Source organism: Plectropomus leopardus, chromosome 4 (genome assembly GCF_026936395.1).
Source record: "Plectropomus leopardus strain MGB_pleo_1.0 chromosome 4, ASM2693639v1, whole genome shotgun sequence".
In the NCBI taxonomy this organism is placed as follows: Eukaryota; Metazoa; Chordata; class Actinopteri; order Perciformes; family Serranidae; genus Plectropomus; species Plectropomus leopardus.
Genome location: NC_142179.1, coordinates 13,917,430 through 13,935,207, shown reverse-complemented (window position 1 = coordinate 13,935,207; position 17,778 = coordinate 13,917,430). Strand labels below are relative to the sequence as shown.

Below are 17,778 nucleotides of genomic sequence, written 5' to 3'. Positions count from 1 at the left end.
GTTTTTCTTGTTTTGCTTTGTGTTTAGAGAAATGAGAATATATGGAAGGGTTTCGATCAAATGTGAAACATTGAGGAGAATTAAGCTTTGAGAGGAAGACCATGAAAAGCAGGGCGGGGGACTCACTCTGGGGGTTTTGATAAGACTAAAATGTTCACAAACATCCAGATATCAAAAAGAAAAAAGACAGAAGAACATGGAAAAAAACAGTCTATACACTAGTTAATGCACTTATGAATGCATATTTTTATTTGCCACTGAGGTGACTTCTCAAGTGTCAAGCTCTTAATCAGACTGCTTTTGACACGAACGTCACAATCTGAATGATGCAACAAGTGCTCATCATCTGTTCAACTAATGTAATACACTTTGAATCCAAATGCAAATGAAGGTGTCTCCCTCTGCTGGCTAAAATGACGTTTGCACAAAAAACAAGACCCTGCAGAGGCACCCTATTTTCATTTACATTTAAATACTACATGAACAGCCCAGAAGCTCTTCAGATTGCTGTGCTCTGACAAGCAGGATTATGATGCTGTCTCCCTTTGTGCTGATTTTAACATTATTCCTCTTTGCATTATCAACTATCACATATAATTAAGCCATTTTGTTAGGGTGAAACAGGTTGGAGTTAATAGCATGTAAAATGTAGTAAATGTTTACTATACCTCAGCTCATAAAATGCAAACAGCACGGATATTAATCCTACATAAACAGTTTGTAATGTTCATCCCTAAAATAGGAGAATAAGAGGAGCTATATTTGGACTAAAACGATGTATGTTTGACAATGAAATGACATAATCTGGTAATGCATGAATAATGTTCTGGGTAATACTAACACAAGTTACTTTATTCTCACTGGTTTTAATACATTTTCACTAAAGTAAAACTGCAGAGGACATAAATAGATATAACTAACGCACATTACACTCAAATCTGAAAGCTCAAATTTTTACCAACAGAAAGATGTAAATTTCCAGCTAAATAAAAATACAGTTACTACCTTCCAGTTAGGCCAACATTAATATGGTATAATATATATATATATATATATATATATATATATATATATATATATATATATATATATATATATATATATGTATATATATATATATTTAAAGTAGTGGAAAGTAACAAAGTAAATGTACTCAAGTATTGCAGTACTGTAGGCCTACAATTTTGAGGTACTTCTATTTTACATCACTGCATTTTTAAACCTGATGTTTTTTACTAATTACTTTGCAGATTTAGATTAATAGTACACAATATAACCAAAGATTAAATTATTATGTATTATTAGAGTTTAAGATGGGGAGAAATCCACGAGCTACCCTACAGTATCAAGTAGCTGAAATTAGCCTCACCTTTACTGGCTGCAGCGTTAAAGTGATGTGAGCCTAAACACTAATACATCAAAAATTGAAATAAAAAAATACAATTATGCCTAAATTATTCTCAAATGGGCCATGGATACTTTTTCTGACTTTAAGTGGCATTTATTAAGATGTTTTTTATTAAGATGGCGTTGTGTGTTTTTACAATAGCTCGTTAGCATGGGCGCGAGGGAGCAATGTAGTTCACCAAAATAAATAAAATACGCAGCCTTTAGTCAGACCTTACACAGTATAAAAATATAGTCTATGAATCAAACAGTAAAAGCCACATAAAATCAAAACTGTTCACTCACCACTTTATAGTTGCTTGTAGATCACAGCTTTGGCATTTTGGTCCGTACAGTTGAGTCTGTCCTGGTCTCACCGCACGACCAACCGTCCACAGTTATTCACTCTGTGTTAACTTGAAGGGAGGAGAAAAAAAACTTTAGTTTTTAAATTGTTTTAAGCAAGAGGTTGAATATTTGAAGATATCATGATTTCATATCTGTCTGCTGTCTTGCCAGAAAGATGAATACAACAAATGTTAAAATCCAGTGAAGGAAGGAGTATTCAAATCCTTTCTTTTAGTACTGTGAAAACACTCTGTTACAAGTTAAAGTCCTGCACTGAAAATGTTTTATAAGTCAAAATAAGTACACTTAAGTATGATCAGAAACATGTACCTTAAGTATTTAATGTAAAAGTACTCAAGGCAGACATATCTTTAGAGAAAGAAAAGACACCAACACACCCTAAAAAACTATTAAAAAAGAAAAAAAACACATCCAAACTCGAAATTAGTGAGAAAAAAACAAACATCCAAAACCCCATCAAAATTATAAATACAAATAGGTAAAAACGTATCATCTTTTTTCAGTAAAAGACTTAAAATAAGTACATAAAATACATTTCCCTCTAAGATGGAGTGGAGCAGAAGTATAAAGTGGCATGAAAAGGAAACACAAGTAAAGTACAAGTACCTCATATTCACAGGCCACTCAAGTACAGTAAATATACTTGGTTATATTCCACCACTGTTAAAATTCAACATGTCCTCATACTAACCTGGCTAGTGAGGAAGTGAGGAGCCGAGCAGAAAGCGACACGCTGAGTAACGTATTAGCGGTTGTGAAGGTTGTTTACAGTAAGCAGCTAGGCAACAAAAATAGTGCATCATTCCCACCTGACAGCGGACATTTGTTACGTAACTTAGACTTTTAAAGAGTAAACGTGCCGAGTACGTAGGTCTCACATGGGTCTAACAGCTACAATCGGTTCAAGTTAAAAACAATGCGTTTAAAAACACCTGCGTCAAACGTCACCTTCAGCTTCGTCCAATCAGCGTTAACTCGAGCCAGGCTGGAACTGAGCGTGCGCACAACAAGCAGCCCCGAACAATCGATTGTCGAAAAGACGATATTACGGTATGTGGCAACAAGATTTATCGTAATTCTCCAAGTACTTGACGGTTTTCTGTACCGATTTTATGTCGGATCTCCAAATACATATTGGCTAGAATATTTTAGTCGAATGATCTGATTTGTTTCTAATATTCAAAAATCCAAATTTCTTTAACAATGAACAGTACATATGTAATTTATAATAAATAAATAACATAATTTGCTTATTATCATAGCTAAATTTGACATTCATAAAATACATTTAAAGAAAATGCCCTTATATATGTACCACTTTCAAAAAAATCTTGGATAGTTAGATCTTAGGTAGATAGCTAAAGGCAGTTTAACCCTTTAAAACCTGAGTAAACATCAGTTTTGTTGTGCTGCACTCAGATGCCTTTTATTAGCATTTAAACCTTGTAATGCACACTATTGCACTGTGTTGCAGAGAAAATTGGATTGATTTCCATTAAAACCCAGGAAGAAACAATTAGCAACATGGTAAAAATGTCCCACAAGGTGCAAAACATTAGTCAGTGGTGACATGGAAATGATCTGAAAACAGCTGGGGGGTTCTTTTCTTTTAATTACGTATTTGAAATTGTGTCACATAAAAAAGAAAGTTTATTTAGGTTTTTATCATTTTTTTTGTGGTCATTTTTTAAAAACATTTTACTTTTTTGTATGTAGGGGTTGTTTTTTTGTTGTTTTTTTTTATATAATTTTCATGCAATTTTCTTGTAATTTTCTACTAATTTCATATTATTTTTGGGGCCTTTTCTTGTTAAGCTGATCATTACCCTAGCTCCTGATGTTTTTTAAAGAAGTTAAACCGATTTGCTCAGGTTTGAAAGGGTTAATTGTGTAAAGGAGGGATACTTTGGAGTTTTCTGGCAGCTCTAAATTCCCTGAGGGGTTTCTTCCTCTGGTCAGGTGACAACAAGCTAATTATCATTTTTAATGAGGTCAGAGCATCTGATGCTTTTGTAGGTCAGGATAACCAGCAGAGAGGGGCTTCCCTAGCTGTCTGTCAAACAGCCGCCTGTGAGCTCTGACTCTGACCTGTCCAGCCAGCGGGTCACCCCTGCACCGTCTCGGGTCAGTTTAATCAAGTTTCACCGCAACACACTGGAATAGGTTACGGTTACAAGGTAGTAAATAAATTAAAGATGCCCACGAAAAAGAAAAAAACAAGACAGAGCACAGAGGAGGAAACCAAAGATGTAGATGACGAGGACTCGGAGGATCAGAAACCAAAGCCAAAGAAGAAAAGTAAGCAGGTGAGTGAGTCAAAGGATGCTGGAAGATTGAAGAAGAAGACGTTTAAAGACAGTGATGAAGAAGGATACAAATCTGACACATCAGGGCCGGATGTGAGGAGCTCCAAGAAAAAAGGGAAAGATAAAGAAAAGGTCAAGAAGAAGAAGAAGAAAGCCAAAGAGGAGAGTGGGGATGAGTTGAGCAATGACTCTCAGAATACTGATAGTGAGGATAACAACAATGACTCCAAGAGCAAAAAGAGAGGAGAGAAACTCCCCGATGTGATTGAGACCACTAAGAAAGGATCAAAGAAGTCCTCGGGCAAGGATAAGATGGGGGCAAAGGATAAAAAATCCAAGAAGGACTCGGAGGTAGAGGAAGAACATGAACAAGATGAAGAGGAAGGGAAAAAGAAAAAGAAAGAAAAGAAGAAGAAAGGGTCGGTGAATGGAGACAGTGACGAAGACACCAAGAAGACAAAAGGAAAGAAGAAAAAGGTTGAAAACTACGTTGAAATCTATGAAAATGAGCTTCGCAACTACGAGCCAGAAAAAGTGGAGAACTACGAGGATGAGTATCACAAAAAGAAAGGTAATTTTATCTCAATCTTGTAGAAGTTGTGACAGAATTAAGATATTCCTCTCAGAGATCATGTTGTTTTGTCTTTAATTCAAGGACAGTTTGATCTAAGTTGTGTTTGAGGAGAGACATCTGACACCCAGAGGAGGGGTGAATCCTTGATTGCAATTACGGGATCATGAGTGGCTCAAGCAGTAATTGACCCATGCTTTGGTTTAATGTTCATGGTAACATTACACTGAGTGAAGTCTCATCAGTGTATTGTCAGTCTGTTATCTTCAACCTATAGCTATATGACACCTGTCTCTCACTCTACACAGGAAGTGGTTTCACATCCTAACTAGGGGCTTCACCGTCCCCTAAAGTTTCATTTTGGCTCTCACTTTTGAATGTAAAACTGTCAATGTAAAGCCATTCTGAACATCTATCTGATTTCTATACACTAGGGGACGACCGATATTGGATTTTCAGGGCCGATGCGTTACCAATTATTAGTACTTAATGAGACTGATAACTGATATTTGGAAACCAAATATGCATTTACAATAAAAATGAAAATATTTCTGTTGTACGATTAATCACGATTCAAAAAAGTATCATTTGACAGCCCTATTTCAAACTCTTCAATGTTGCATTATTATCAATATCTTATTTAAGAGTATTAAGTGTTTAAGAGGAAAGATTCAGAGGGTCATAGTGTTTGTCATTAAGTCAAAATGGATATTTGAGTGGCCTTTAATTTAATGAAATTCATTTAGAATTATTGAAATTCAATAGCAATTTTTACTCAAATTTAAGGTAATTTTTTGCTGGTTTGATTTAATGGGTGTTTTCACATTAGATATCCTTTAGTAACCTGCACAAAAGACATAAAAAAATTAATAATTTACTTTGTGTGCACAATACTGCGTATCATAGATATTAGCTTTTAAAGATTTCTAATTCTCATAAGGACAGAAGTACAAAAGCATATATACAAACACACATATTGTGGATGTACACTGTATATCACCCTATATGTTCACAACTGTTAACATCCTGTCACCACATGACCCCGTCACAAATTTTCTCCTGCTTTACTTATGCTGTATATCTCATTTCTAAAACACACCTGTTTATTTTATGTTATTTCACCCTTCAGTGTATGAGGTGGTGACCATCACTGGCGATGAGAGAGGAGCCGGCACTGACGCCAACGTGTTTATCACTCTGTTCGGAGAATATGGCATCACTCCCAAAGTCCATCTGGCTAGCAAGTAAGTCCTCTTCAAAGATTATTGAAATTAAATGAATGAACATATTTATTTGTCAAGATGAAGGTAAAAGTTGACCAAATTAACAACAAAGACTCAGCTTTTATTTATTACACTGCTTAAGCCAGAGACGTGTTTTAACATCAGCCAGTCAGACCCTATATTTAATTGCGTTGGTTCTTGTGCTTTTATTAACAGCTGTGTTTTTTCCCTCCACTTACAGCACAGAAAAGAGGTATTTATTTCTGAATGCAGTGGTTGTGGTCGTGAAGAAAGGACTGCTCAGACGATGTACTGAGTGCTGTGATTGTGATGTTTAATCAGTTTGCATGACACAACTTTCTGCATGATTTTCCTAAGACTTTGCCATACTTTTGTGTTTAAATATGTGCAATACTGTCATGTTATTTTCCTAGATTTAGTCAACACTTTTTGTTTGATGCCTCTGCATTTATTTTGTAGTTAAGAGTTTGATGATGAAAAGATGCTGAGGTTTAGGATAGGTCTCACATTTTTTAAATATTTTGTGATTTCAGGAGTCGCACTGCATTTGAAAGGGCCAAAACTGACGTGTTCAGAATTAGGACTCACAATGTTGGACCTCTGAAAAAGATTCGGTATGTTAGACTTTTTCTGATCTGTGCTTTTTCAGTACAGCACAGATCAGATATGAACAGCTGTTTGTTGTACTGAGGCCAGCCTGTTTGCAAGAAAAATTAGACTTATTTATCAAAATGTTATTCTTCTGTTGTTTCAGGATTGAGCATGACAACACGGGCCTCAACGCCAGCTGGTTCCTGGACAGAGTGGTGGTGACGGATGTGATCAGGCCTCACCTGAGGTTTTATTTTGCCTGTAACAACTGGCTGAGTAAAGTGGAGGGAGACTACCTCTATGTCAGAGACCTGCTGGGCAGTATGGACCCCATGGACATGCCCAAATGTGCGTATACACAGATGTAACTATGTGTAAGACTTTATAATCAATATATTATGTAACAAATTGCTTGTTTCTTTGAAATTTGCATATTTTTAGCATCCTTATTTCCTCTAGGGCCATAAAAATACAGCAATTATACATTCTTTATTCATATTGACACAGTGGTTGTTTATATTTGACATACTGTATTTATATAAAGTTTCTTTTTAAATTGTTCTCTAAAGCATTTGGTCTTAATTTTCCAGATAATAAGTACGTAGTGAGTGTTTTCACTGCGGATATGAAAGGTAGTGGAACAGATGCAGATGTCTTTATCAATATCTTTGGGGAGTTTGGAGACACAGGTAAATTACAGCACAACAGGTACCACACACTAAATGAACTTTATCTTAAAGTGAATATCAGATTTAATTATGTCTTTTTTATGTGATAGAATTTACAAACTGTTTTATCCTTTTAGGTGAAAAGCGACTTGACAATGACAAAAACAACTTTGAAAAGGGCACAGAGGACAAGTTCACCATCGAGGCACCAAACTTGGGCAAAGTGAGGAAGATCACCATCGGCCATAATAACAAAGGCTCCTCAGCAGGATGGTTTGTGGACAAGGTAAGAAACAGACATATATTGTTTATCAACAAAAGTTACCTTCATTTGTTGCATCATGTGTAACTTAAGGGGAACCTTAGCTTGAAACAAAACTGTTGTGGAGTCGTACTGTACCTCATGCTGCTCAGTTCTGCCTCTGCAGAGGTACTTAAGACATGTGATCCTCTTATTTCCTCTCAGTCTTCTCATCTGAATCTGGTGTCGCTGCTCCTGCAACACATACAGTGTGCGTTACTGAGAGATTCAAACAGATGCACGGGACACACATGTCGTCATTCTACCCTCTGTGTAAAGGGAAACCATGACCCATTAAGGGATTGCCTTACAGCAAACAGACAGATGAGTCGGTAGATTTGTTGGTGACTGCAGCACAGACTGACACCAACAGTCAGCGCTGACAACACTCATGAATCATATCCTATTTGCATTTCACGTGTGCTGCAGTTCACGTGGATTTGGGAGTAAATGCTTGAGCTTGGTGCTCCTTGTATTGCTGCTAAATTTTATTTGAACCTATATGTTATGTTAGTGAATTCTTTATTATTTCAGTTTATTGCACTTTTGCCTGAGGCTTACAGGTCACAAAGGAAATACACAGAGACGAAGTCAATTTTAAAAATAGTTTGTAAAATTCACAAGGTCATTAGCTGCAAATATACAACTATACCCTTTAATTTCCGAATCAGTTGACTTATAAAAAACAACTGCAACAATCAAATTAGGTTAATAATCCTCAAGTTATGCAAGCAGGCCTTCAAATATTCAGTACATCTATTATTTAGAGTTTGGGATTGTTTGCACATTGCTCTCAGTATGGAGATGGCTAATCCAGTGGCCTAGCAGCTAACAGTGCTAACAACTGCAACAGTGCTGACAGAGCCTACAGTGTTAAGGTTGGGGGAGACTGAAATGGAGTTCTTTGCCGCTATATTATTGCTCTGAATGTTGCGTGCAGCGACTTTGCAACTTGCCTTCATTTGGCATTTGACAGAGTAGAGACAGACAATAATGGGAAAGAGAGAGGGGGTGGGACATGCAAGAAAGGTCTTGAATCAAACTTGGGACGTTGTGGTGATGTGGCATGTGCTGCAACCACTTGGCTACCAACGCATTGCAAGGAACTGTAATTTAAAATACTGAAAACTCCCGACAGATTCAGGAACTATATTTTCAACAAAGGCAGCCTGTTTTGTCTTCTGTCTCTTTTCATCCCTCCACGGTAACAAACGCTATGACTCAAGTGTTCAAAATGTTGTTTTTAAAAGAACGTTGTCTTTATTTACATTCGTTTTTTATCAACATTATGTACAATAGGCCTCCCATCACATGTGGGCTGTGATTATAGTCTGACTTTGTTTTTTTTTCTTTCCATACAGGTGATTGTGGATGATCTAGGAAACAAAATAATGTATGAATTTCCAGTCAGTCGTTGGTTTGCCTTGGATGAGGATGACGGGAAGATTCAGAGAGACATTTTGGCCGGGGGAAGCCAGCCCACAGGTGAGGGTGAACTTTGGAAGAACTGCCCTACATACAGTTGGTCTTTCAATTTCTCTGAAGGGAATCACGTGTCAGTGCATGCAATTATGGCAAGAATGAAAATTAACTCAATACTTGGCTGTTTTCTCCGACTTATTTTTCTCTTTTTGGAATCATTATTCGCCTGCCTGATCTGAAAAATATTGCATAAAGGACTGTAAGACAATAACATTTCAGTTGCCAAGAAACAGATTATCTGCTGTTTAATAGCGTCTGATTCAGTCCAAAAAATGAGTTCTCTGTCCATCGTGCCAGAGGCTCACAGTGTAATCATTAATTCTTGGGTCAAACTGTCAACGTTTGGATCTGGTTCCTGCTGAGCTCCTTAGGGAGTAAGGGTGCCGTGAACTATAGCGACCCGCTGGCAGATCCTCTGATAGCCTGACATGTAACTGTACCCACCAGGTATTGTGTACAACGTCCAGATTGTGACAGGAAACATCCGAGGTGCCGGGACCAACTCCAAAATCCACATCGTGATGCACGGCTCTAAAGGCATGAAGAACAGTGGAAAGGTGACAAGAGGATAACATAGACACTGAGTAGATAAATTGTACTAGTTTTCATTTGTATGAAACAGAGTAAAAACAGACCATGAACTTCAGGTTGTAATGTTCTCATTATCCAGACTGTTTTTGTTTTGCTTTGATATTATTTTGGTGCCTAAATGAGTAATTTCATTGCTGGATACATGGTCTTTTCCTCAAAATGGTCAGTCTATGCAGCAGACAGATGCAAATGCTTTTGAAATTGGTGCTACATTACCAGAGAAAACAGAAAAAAATGGCTGTGGAAACTGCTTTTACTCAAGAGGTGGAAAACCTACAACTGCCAGAATGCACTGTGCTGCAAGAGAGCTGGTAGCAAACAATCTTAAATTAAATTGTAAGCTAAAACATGTTGCTTAAAACATTTGTGGCAAGAAATAGGTAATGCAGTAACAGAATATTGGTTTCTACTTGATCTGCCCTGCTTAATGTTTCTGTTTGAGCTCAGTTTTTTTCAGCCTCTATCTTTACTCTGCAGGAAACAGTATAGCGTCTGCTTCTTGTACAAAAACTTTCGCTATTGCAGCTAAACAGGGCACTAAAATATGTTTCTGAAAACATTGTTGGTAAGAAATAGGCAGTGTAGTAACATATTATTGGTTTATATTTGATCAGCACTGCCTAGTTTTACCATTTGATTGGAGTTTGAGAGAAAGCACTTATGTACTCTTAGTGTCCATAATGGATGTGGGCCATATGAAAATATGAAATACAGCCTGTAGTTTGAATAATGACTGGCAAGTTTTGGGTCATATGTTGGAGTTTTGTTGGGGGGATAACAGGGAACTCTAGGGACTGGTTGCATGCAAGGAAGTCTACCACAATTCATTTACGCAAACTACCTACATTGTTATGATAAAAAGCTGGTTGAAAATCAGTGAAGTATCCCTTTAATGGTCATCACTTAGGTGTTTTGGCAGTGCACTACCCAAAACTATTGAATTCAGACCACTAATAATTAATCTGATTACATTTTTTTCTGGGTATAACTCTAACAGTGGATAAGCCAATGTTTTCTTTAACTTTACTTCGATGTCTTTCTATCCAGGTGTTTTTGGAGGGTGGAAAGTTTGAGCGGGGCCTGACAGACATCTTTAACGTGGAGATCGCTGCACTCCTCAGTCCTCTCAGCAGAGTCACCATTGGACACGACAACGACGGAGTCAGTGCTGGGTGGTACTGTGAGAAGGTACATTGACCAGGGCCGTACGCAGGGTTTTAGAAACACTGAGATCCCAAAACCAAGCCTGCTAGAGGGGTTTGAGGGCATGCTCTCCTAAAAAAAAATTCCCCAATCACCAATTCCCCAATCTGAATATGTGCATTTTAAGACAATTGGATGAAAATGGCTTTAAACCATGTCAGTGGGCAGTAGCATAAATCAATCAACATATAGGGGGGTTTCTGGGGGAGCACCCCCATTATTAAAAATACATTTCCTGCATTTCTGCACCACCTGCATTCTAGATTAGTTAGATTTAGGGTGTAGAGCACAGCATAATAATGGAGTGGACCCTCTTTGAGAAAATTAGAGAATAATCATAATCAGGTGTGGACTTTGTCATTAACTAAAAGGCCCAAACAGTTATTGATCTACTATGATGACGGTTAGATATGAAAAATACTGAAGAATCTTACTAGTCTAATTCATTGTCCCCTAAAATAACATACAAAAGGTCCCCATAGACAACTGTTTGCTTATAAAAGATACAGAGGTCCTGACATTAGTGACCTCAAAGGTAGATATGGCCATGACGCTGCACACACACACACACACACACACACACACACACACACACACACACACACACACACACACGCACGCACACACAAACATTACAGTCTTGCAATTTACTGTGAGTTAATTCAGCTGATGTGTTGTTTTTGCAGGTGGTGGCGTACTGTCCATTCACAGGGATAGAGCAGACCTTTCCGTGCAGTAAATGGCTGGATGAGAAGGAGGGAGACGGGCTGATAGAGAGGGAGCTCTATGAGATGGTCTCACTGAGGCAGAAGAGACAGAAGAGTAAGTGCAGTGTCAGTAATTATGGCTCAGCAGCAGCAGTAAATGCTGTCATTTTCACTTTTATTTCCTGAAACATTGTGCAAAACTATTCTAAACTCCATCATATGCATGAGACATTTGCATAATGGCTCAGCAGGCGGTCTACCTTCATCCTACTTTGTAATTTTAATGAGTTGCTTTTCATATCGCCTGTGAAATGAAGTCCAATATCACTTTTAAAGAAAAAGTAAATGCAGTTCCTCTGGTCCACAAACGTACGTAGCAGAATGTGCGCATTCTTTTTTTTCTCTGTCCGCACAAATTTGGAAAGTGAGTATTACTTTATGGCTTTAGTTTTATCCAGTCTCAGTCACACAAACTCACAGCTGGGAGCTGTCCGCTACAATCACTGTCTTCAATGTTTCTGCCCTGAGAAGATTTTTTAACAAGCAAAAATGCCATTTCAGGAGCTCCACTGACAGCAGAAGTAGTCAAACTGGAACCAAAAACTACTTCTGTTGACTCAAGTCTCCTGGTCCCAAATGTGCAAAAAAAAAAAAAAACACTTCTTGGCAGCACAGAGGAAGAGAGGAACTAAATTTACTCTCAGTGACAGTAACAAACAAATCATGACGATAATGGGCCTCCAGTTATCTGATCTAGGATATGACAAACCACAACAATGCTCCTAAATCAAAGATGATGATTTGATTTGGTTTTCCTCAGAGCACCCCTGGTCCTTGTGGATCTGGACGTCAGACCTGCCCAGTGCAGGAACCGACGCTGACGTCTCCTTCCAGGTGTATGGAGAGAAGGGCAAGAGTGACGAGATCAGATTGGACAACAAGACGGACAATTTTGAACAGGGACAGGTGGACAGGTTCATGGTAAGTCTCCCATATTTAACACCACACGTGATATAACAGTCAACAATCAGATAATGTGGCAACTTTTTTATCTTGCTGTGATCTGACAGGTTGAGCTGCCTGATCTGGGAAAACTGACCAAATTCCGTATTTGGCATGAGAAGAGAAATCCTTTTGCAGGATGGCATCTCGGTAAGGTGAGGAAATCTAATATCTAATTATTGTGCAAACCTATATCTATCATTATCATTTAGAAAAGCTGGTTGTAACTCACTCAAATGCATTCCAACTAACATTTTTGTCAATCTATATATAATGTCTAAACAGTTGTAGATATGCTAGTTTACATGAAAACTAGTTTAATAAAACAAAGTTTCTAAGTGTAATATCTTCATTATATGACAGAGATGAGAAGGCATTAATAGAGTATTTCAGGTATAAATATTTTATTTAGCCAAAAGGCAGATGTAGAATATGTGCATATAATTGTCCTATGGAAAACTATGCTTTTTTAACCACCCTTATAAGTGAAGACGAGATTTCAGAGAGTTGATTAGCTTTCAGTGTTCAGTCTTTAAACACTTGGATGAAATAATAATGCAGACACCCCCTTACATATCAGATCAAACACAGCTTTGCTGCATGAGATTTTTTTTTCACTTAGGCCACTTTGATGAAGACATTAACAAAGGAGAAGTACACGTTTCCTTGTGAGCGCTGGCTAGACACAAATGAAGATGATAACGAGGTTGTGAGGGAGCTAGCTGCTACAGGAGACCTCATCACTGAGCCGCTGCCCGGTAAACAACTACATACACCACGAGTAACAGAAATCTGGTTTGCCAAATATAGACAAGAATGGAGAACCTGATTAAATGATGTTATTCTGTTCTGCAGTGATCAAATACAGAGTGACAGTTTGCACGGGGACTATCGGCGGGAGCGGTACAGATGCGTCTGTTTTTCTAAATCTGATTGGAGATAACGGGGACACTGGAAATCGGGAGCTGGTTAACTGCAAAAACAATGTCAACAAGTTTGAGAAAGGAAACGTGGGTACATTCCGTGCATCATTTTCACATCTCACAGTGCTTACAAACAAAAGAAAGTAAAACTTCTCCTCTCCTTCTTCATATGCTTCTCGGTTTTTGCATCCTTCTGCTAATCCATAAAAAATATCAAAATATCTGTCACATATACCTCTGTTTGACATATAAAAAAACATCAAAATGTGATTCTACTTACTGTATTTTGGGGTTTTTTTGCCCTTCCAGTTGGATGAGTTTATAGTGGAGGCAGTGGCCATTGGACAGGTCCGCAGGGTGAGGATTGGACACGATGGCAAAGGTGGAGGCTGTGGCTGGTTCCTCGATAAAGTGATTGTAAGAGAGGAGGGACAGGCTGGGGACACCGCTGTAGAGTTTCCCTGCAACAGGTATGTGAACACAGAAAAAAACCAACACTGAACAGATGTTACAGCCACAGATTTGTGTACACAACAGATGAGAGTTTGTTCACTGAATCTGCTGTGCAGGTGGCTGGATCGCAACGAGGATGACGGGCAGATTGTCCGAGAGTTAGTGCCACTCTCAGACGGACAGCGTCTTTACAGTAAGACAAAGAAATCTTGAGTTTTATTCTGACATTTAACCCTTACGTGGTCTTAGGGGTCAAACATTACCCACCACTATGTTAAATAGCTTAGAAGATGCCCTCAATTACCTTTTTTCAGCTTGAAATTCAATCACTTTTCCAAGAGTGAACCCCAACATGAGAAAAAGGGAAACATTGCTATATTTCCATGAAAGCTGTACACCAACAGGGTAAACATATTGTCTTAGGGGTCATTTTTGGCCCGACAGTTACAAAATAATTTTCATACCACAAAAACCATACACACACACACACACACACACACACACACACACACACACACACACACACACACACACACACAAACACAGAAATACATCTGCAAAGTCCATGCACACAAACTTTCACACTTTTCATATTGCACAGTATAATATGCTATGTTGCTCAAGACTGTTAATGTTTCCTTGTAACAAAATACATTTATTCTCTCTTAGGCTACACAAGTGATATATCTTGCTAAAAAATATGTTTAAACCTATGCAGTACCTTTAGCAATAATAATAATAAACCTCTACTTTAGTAAAGAAAACAATTATGACAGGTGTGTTGTAATAAAAACGAGTGAATTCCACTTATTAAATGCAGTCTTTCTGCACTGTAAAGAGGGAAAACCTAGATATTCACAAATGTTTGTGATGAATGACGTGTGTTTCCTAATGCAAAATAAACTTTGGGTTTAAATTCAATAAAGCTGCTTTATTTTAGGGGTTTAGTGAATGTAGGTCTTTTTTGAACCTTAAGACAAGTGGTGGTATACACAAGGGTGAAGTTTAAACTTCCCCTGATGTTTGTGTTTGTGTGTGTGTGTGTGTGTGTGTGTGTGTGTGTGTGTGTGTTTGTGACTGTGTGTGTGTCAGATGTCGACTATCACATCGCGGTGAAAACAGGAAGCATCCCCGGCAGCAGTTCAGACTCCAACGTGTTTGTCAAGCTCTATGGAGAAAAAGGCGACACCAGTACCACGATGCTGGTGGTCTCTGACAACAACCTGGGGAACTACTTTGAGACGGGTCGCATTGACGTCTTCACGGTGGAAACTTTTGATATCGGACAGGTGACACAATAGAGGAAAAACATGTTGATTTCCTCCATTTGATTTTGATTGTACAATGAGAAGCTTTAGAAACCATTTAATGAAGGCACACTGTCAAAGATTTCAGTTCATTCTGGGGTTACTCATAGCCTCCTTCCTTCAATATGGTTCCCAGCATGAAAAGAGGGATCAATCTATTTGTAGACAGTGACTTAACCCTTTGAAAACTGAGCAAATTTGCTCGATTTCTGTCAAAAACATGACACCAATGAGCAACTGAAGAACAAATGACCCAGAAATTAGCAAGAAATTTGTAAAAAGTACAAGAAATTACCTGAAAAGTAGCACAAAAAATAAAATAAAATAGGAAAGTAAAAACAAAAATAAAAACAATTAAATGGCCTTTTAAAAATACTTACAAATTATGATGATTCTGTAAAAATGATTCTAAACATATAATTATGATATTTATACATATAATTCTCTAAACATTTTTTGCTTTTTTTTAAAAAAAAAATCATATTACAAATAATATTCTAAATTAGTTGCCTTTTTCCCCAAGTTTTTGAAAGAAATCGAAGCAATTTGCAAAAGGAAAACTGATGTCAATCCAGGTTTCAAAGGGTTAACAATATGTTATTAGTGTGGGTTCAAGAATGAGTCTGCATTTGTTAAAAAAAAATTAAAAATTTGAAAAAGAAATTAATAAAGAAAATGTGTAAATGTATTTAATGAGCATGTCTTTGTTTGACTCCTCAGTAAATATGAGTTATATCTTTATTTCTCTAAATATAAATACTATTTTCCATTTAATCGTATTCCAGATCAACCGACTGATGATCGGACACACCAATGAAGGCATGCGAGCCGGCTGGTTCCTGGACAGTGTTCAGGTCATGGTTCCAGTCCACGGAAAGCAGTATATGTTCCCCAGTCACCGCTGGCTGTGCAAGGATGAAGCTGACGGCAAGACTGAGGTTGAGATTTACCCGAGCGAGATCTTGGACATGGAACAATGTAGGCAACATTCACACACTCTCACACCATTAAAAGAAACAACATATATAAACACAATCATTCTTTGTAACTGGTCTGGCGAATCACGGTCCTATAGATAACAGTAGGAATTCATATTTAAATCCCTGTGTCATTTTAATAAAAATTTTAAGCATGAGCATTCAATAATATTTTACCAAGTAATGTTGCCAAAATCATTTATATTGATTTTCTAATTTTCTCTGAAAAAAGTGTCTTCATTTCAAAGACTGTTGAGCATCTTTAACTATTGTTGGAAGGTCTTTTAGTTTCTTCAGTCTTAATTTCTTATGCTCTTAAACACACACACACACACACACACACACACACACACACACACAGTCTATGCATTTGACACTTTCAAAAATAACTATCTGTCTTTTGTTAATGTCCAGTGATTAATTATGAGGTAACAGTACTGACTGGCGATGTGACGTTTGCTGGCACCAACGCCAGAGTCTTCATTCAGATCTACGGGGACAAGGGGAAGACAGAGATCATCACTCTGGAAAGTAGATCCAACAACTATGAGCGAAACACCACAGAAATATTCAAGGTACCAGAGCTCTGACTTGATGTTTTCAGTGATGTGTTAGTAGTTTTTTCCATGCAGGAATTGTTGGCTGCAGTTTGTGAACTGTATCACCAGTGAAAGTGAAAGCCAACACCAGATTTATTCACTTTTTGGCGTTACAGCTTTCTATATCTGCGGGGTTGTTTGGCATGGGATGCTTGCTGCTTGTGGTCCAGCACCTCATCACCATCTTTTCATTAAGTTTACAAAAGGCATTGCTTTTGTAAAAGTCTGTGCATTGTCTTGGAGAAAGATATTGCATAGCATATTTTGAAAATCATATGCCAAAGAAAAAAAGTGAGTAATTTTGAGTTGAAACATTTGAACTGCTCCCCAGATAGAGGCCAAAGATGTGGGAAAGGTTTTCAAGATCCGAATCGGCCACGATGGCTCTGGGATCGGATCTGGCTGGTTCCTGGAGACAGTGGACTTGAAACGTCTAATCATGGCCTTGGTGCCCAAGGAGAAGAAAAAGGAGGACAAGAAAAAGAAGAAGAAAAAGAAGAAAGATGAAGATGAAGAGGACGAGGAGGGAGAAGAGGAGATGCAGGAAGTGGTGCTGACTTACCATTTTCCCTGTTCGCGCTGGCTGGCGGGGGGAGAGGAAGACGGCGAGCTGGTGGTGGAGCTGCTGCCTGAGGATGCTGAAGATCTGGAAGGTAAGAAATAAATACAACCAAGTGTTATGTTGGATTTAAGAGACAGAAATGTTGAACTTCTGAATGCCAAGCAGAGGGCTTCAAGCATTTGCATTCATATTAAAAAGTCTTAAAAGGCATTGAATCAATCAGTCTAAAACATTAATTGGCAACAAATGTAATCAATATTTAAAAAAAGGCATTAAAAATGTTTTGACATCGGAGATGGGATTTTTTTTCTGACATTTGTCATGCATTTTAAAAGCTCAAAATAAATGGTAAGTTACCAATTGTTTTGATCTTTTAAAATGCATTAAATTAATAAACTTAACTTATTAATGTCTTTTTGTTTTTTTGTTGTTGTTTTTTCTTTTACTTTTTTTATTGGTTTCTGTAAAATTGGACTTAAATAGGTTTCCAAGCAGCATTAAAAAAGTCTTAAAAGGTCTTAAATCTGACTTGCATT

General features: G+C 37.7%; 1 protein-coding gene and 1 long non-coding RNA gene across 3 annotated transcripts in view; one reads left to right on the top strand and one right to left on the bottom strand.

The window, feature by feature from the left end:
- The window catches only part of LOC121943991 (uncharacterized), a 36,535-nt gene extending 33,849 nt beyond the window's left edge, over positions 1-2,686 (bottom strand). Inside the window, exons 1-2 of the long non-coding RNA XR_006105886.2 lie at positions 2,447-2,686; positions 1,693-1,802 (exon numbers count right to left, since the gene is read on the bottom strand). This is a non-coding gene — a long non-coding RNA (uncharacterized LOC121943991). The remainder of the gene's footprint in view (positions 1-1,692; positions 1,803-2,446) is intronic.
- An 805-nt stretch (positions 2,687-3,491) lies between these two features.
- loxhd1b (lipoxygenase homology PLAT domains 1b) overlaps positions 3,492-17,778 on the top strand; it is a 29,322-nt gene continuing 15,035 nt past the window's right edge. The window contains exons 1-21 of one of the 2 annotated variants that reach the window (XM_042488945.2): positions 3,492-4,632; positions 5,762-5,876; positions 6,097-6,108; positions 6,410-6,490; positions 6,631-6,815; positions 7,058-7,156; positions 7,273-7,421; positions 8,798-8,921; positions 9,366-9,475; positions 10,557-10,697; positions 11,399-11,534; positions 12,240-12,400; positions 12,490-12,576; positions 13,044-13,179; positions 13,277-13,431; positions 13,654-13,814; positions 13,914-13,990; positions 14,890-15,086; positions 15,890-16,082; positions 16,496-16,656; positions 17,012-17,333. In XM_042488945.2, the coding sequence (XP_042344879.2) occupies positions 3,951-4,632; positions 5,762-5,876; positions 6,097-6,108; positions 6,410-6,490; positions 6,631-6,815; positions 7,058-7,156; positions 7,273-7,421; positions 8,798-8,921; positions 9,366-9,475; positions 10,557-10,697; positions 11,399-11,534; positions 12,240-12,400; positions 12,490-12,576; positions 13,044-13,179; positions 13,277-13,431; positions 13,654-13,814; positions 13,914-13,990; positions 14,890-15,086; positions 15,890-16,082; positions 16,496-16,656; positions 17,012-17,333 (3,484 nt within the window). In that variant the 5' untranslated portion in view covers positions 3,492-3,950. The remainder of the gene's footprint in view (positions 4,633-5,761; positions 5,877-6,096; positions 6,109-6,409; positions 6,491-6,630; positions 6,816-7,057; positions 7,157-7,272; positions 7,422-8,797; positions 8,922-9,365; positions 9,476-10,556; positions 10,698-11,398; positions 11,535-12,239; positions 12,401-12,489; positions 12,577-13,043; positions 13,180-13,276; positions 13,432-13,653; positions 13,815-13,913; positions 13,991-14,889; positions 15,087-15,889; positions 16,083-16,495; positions 16,657-17,011; positions 17,334-17,778) is intronic. The other variant, XM_088076035.1, reaches the window with a different exon arrangement.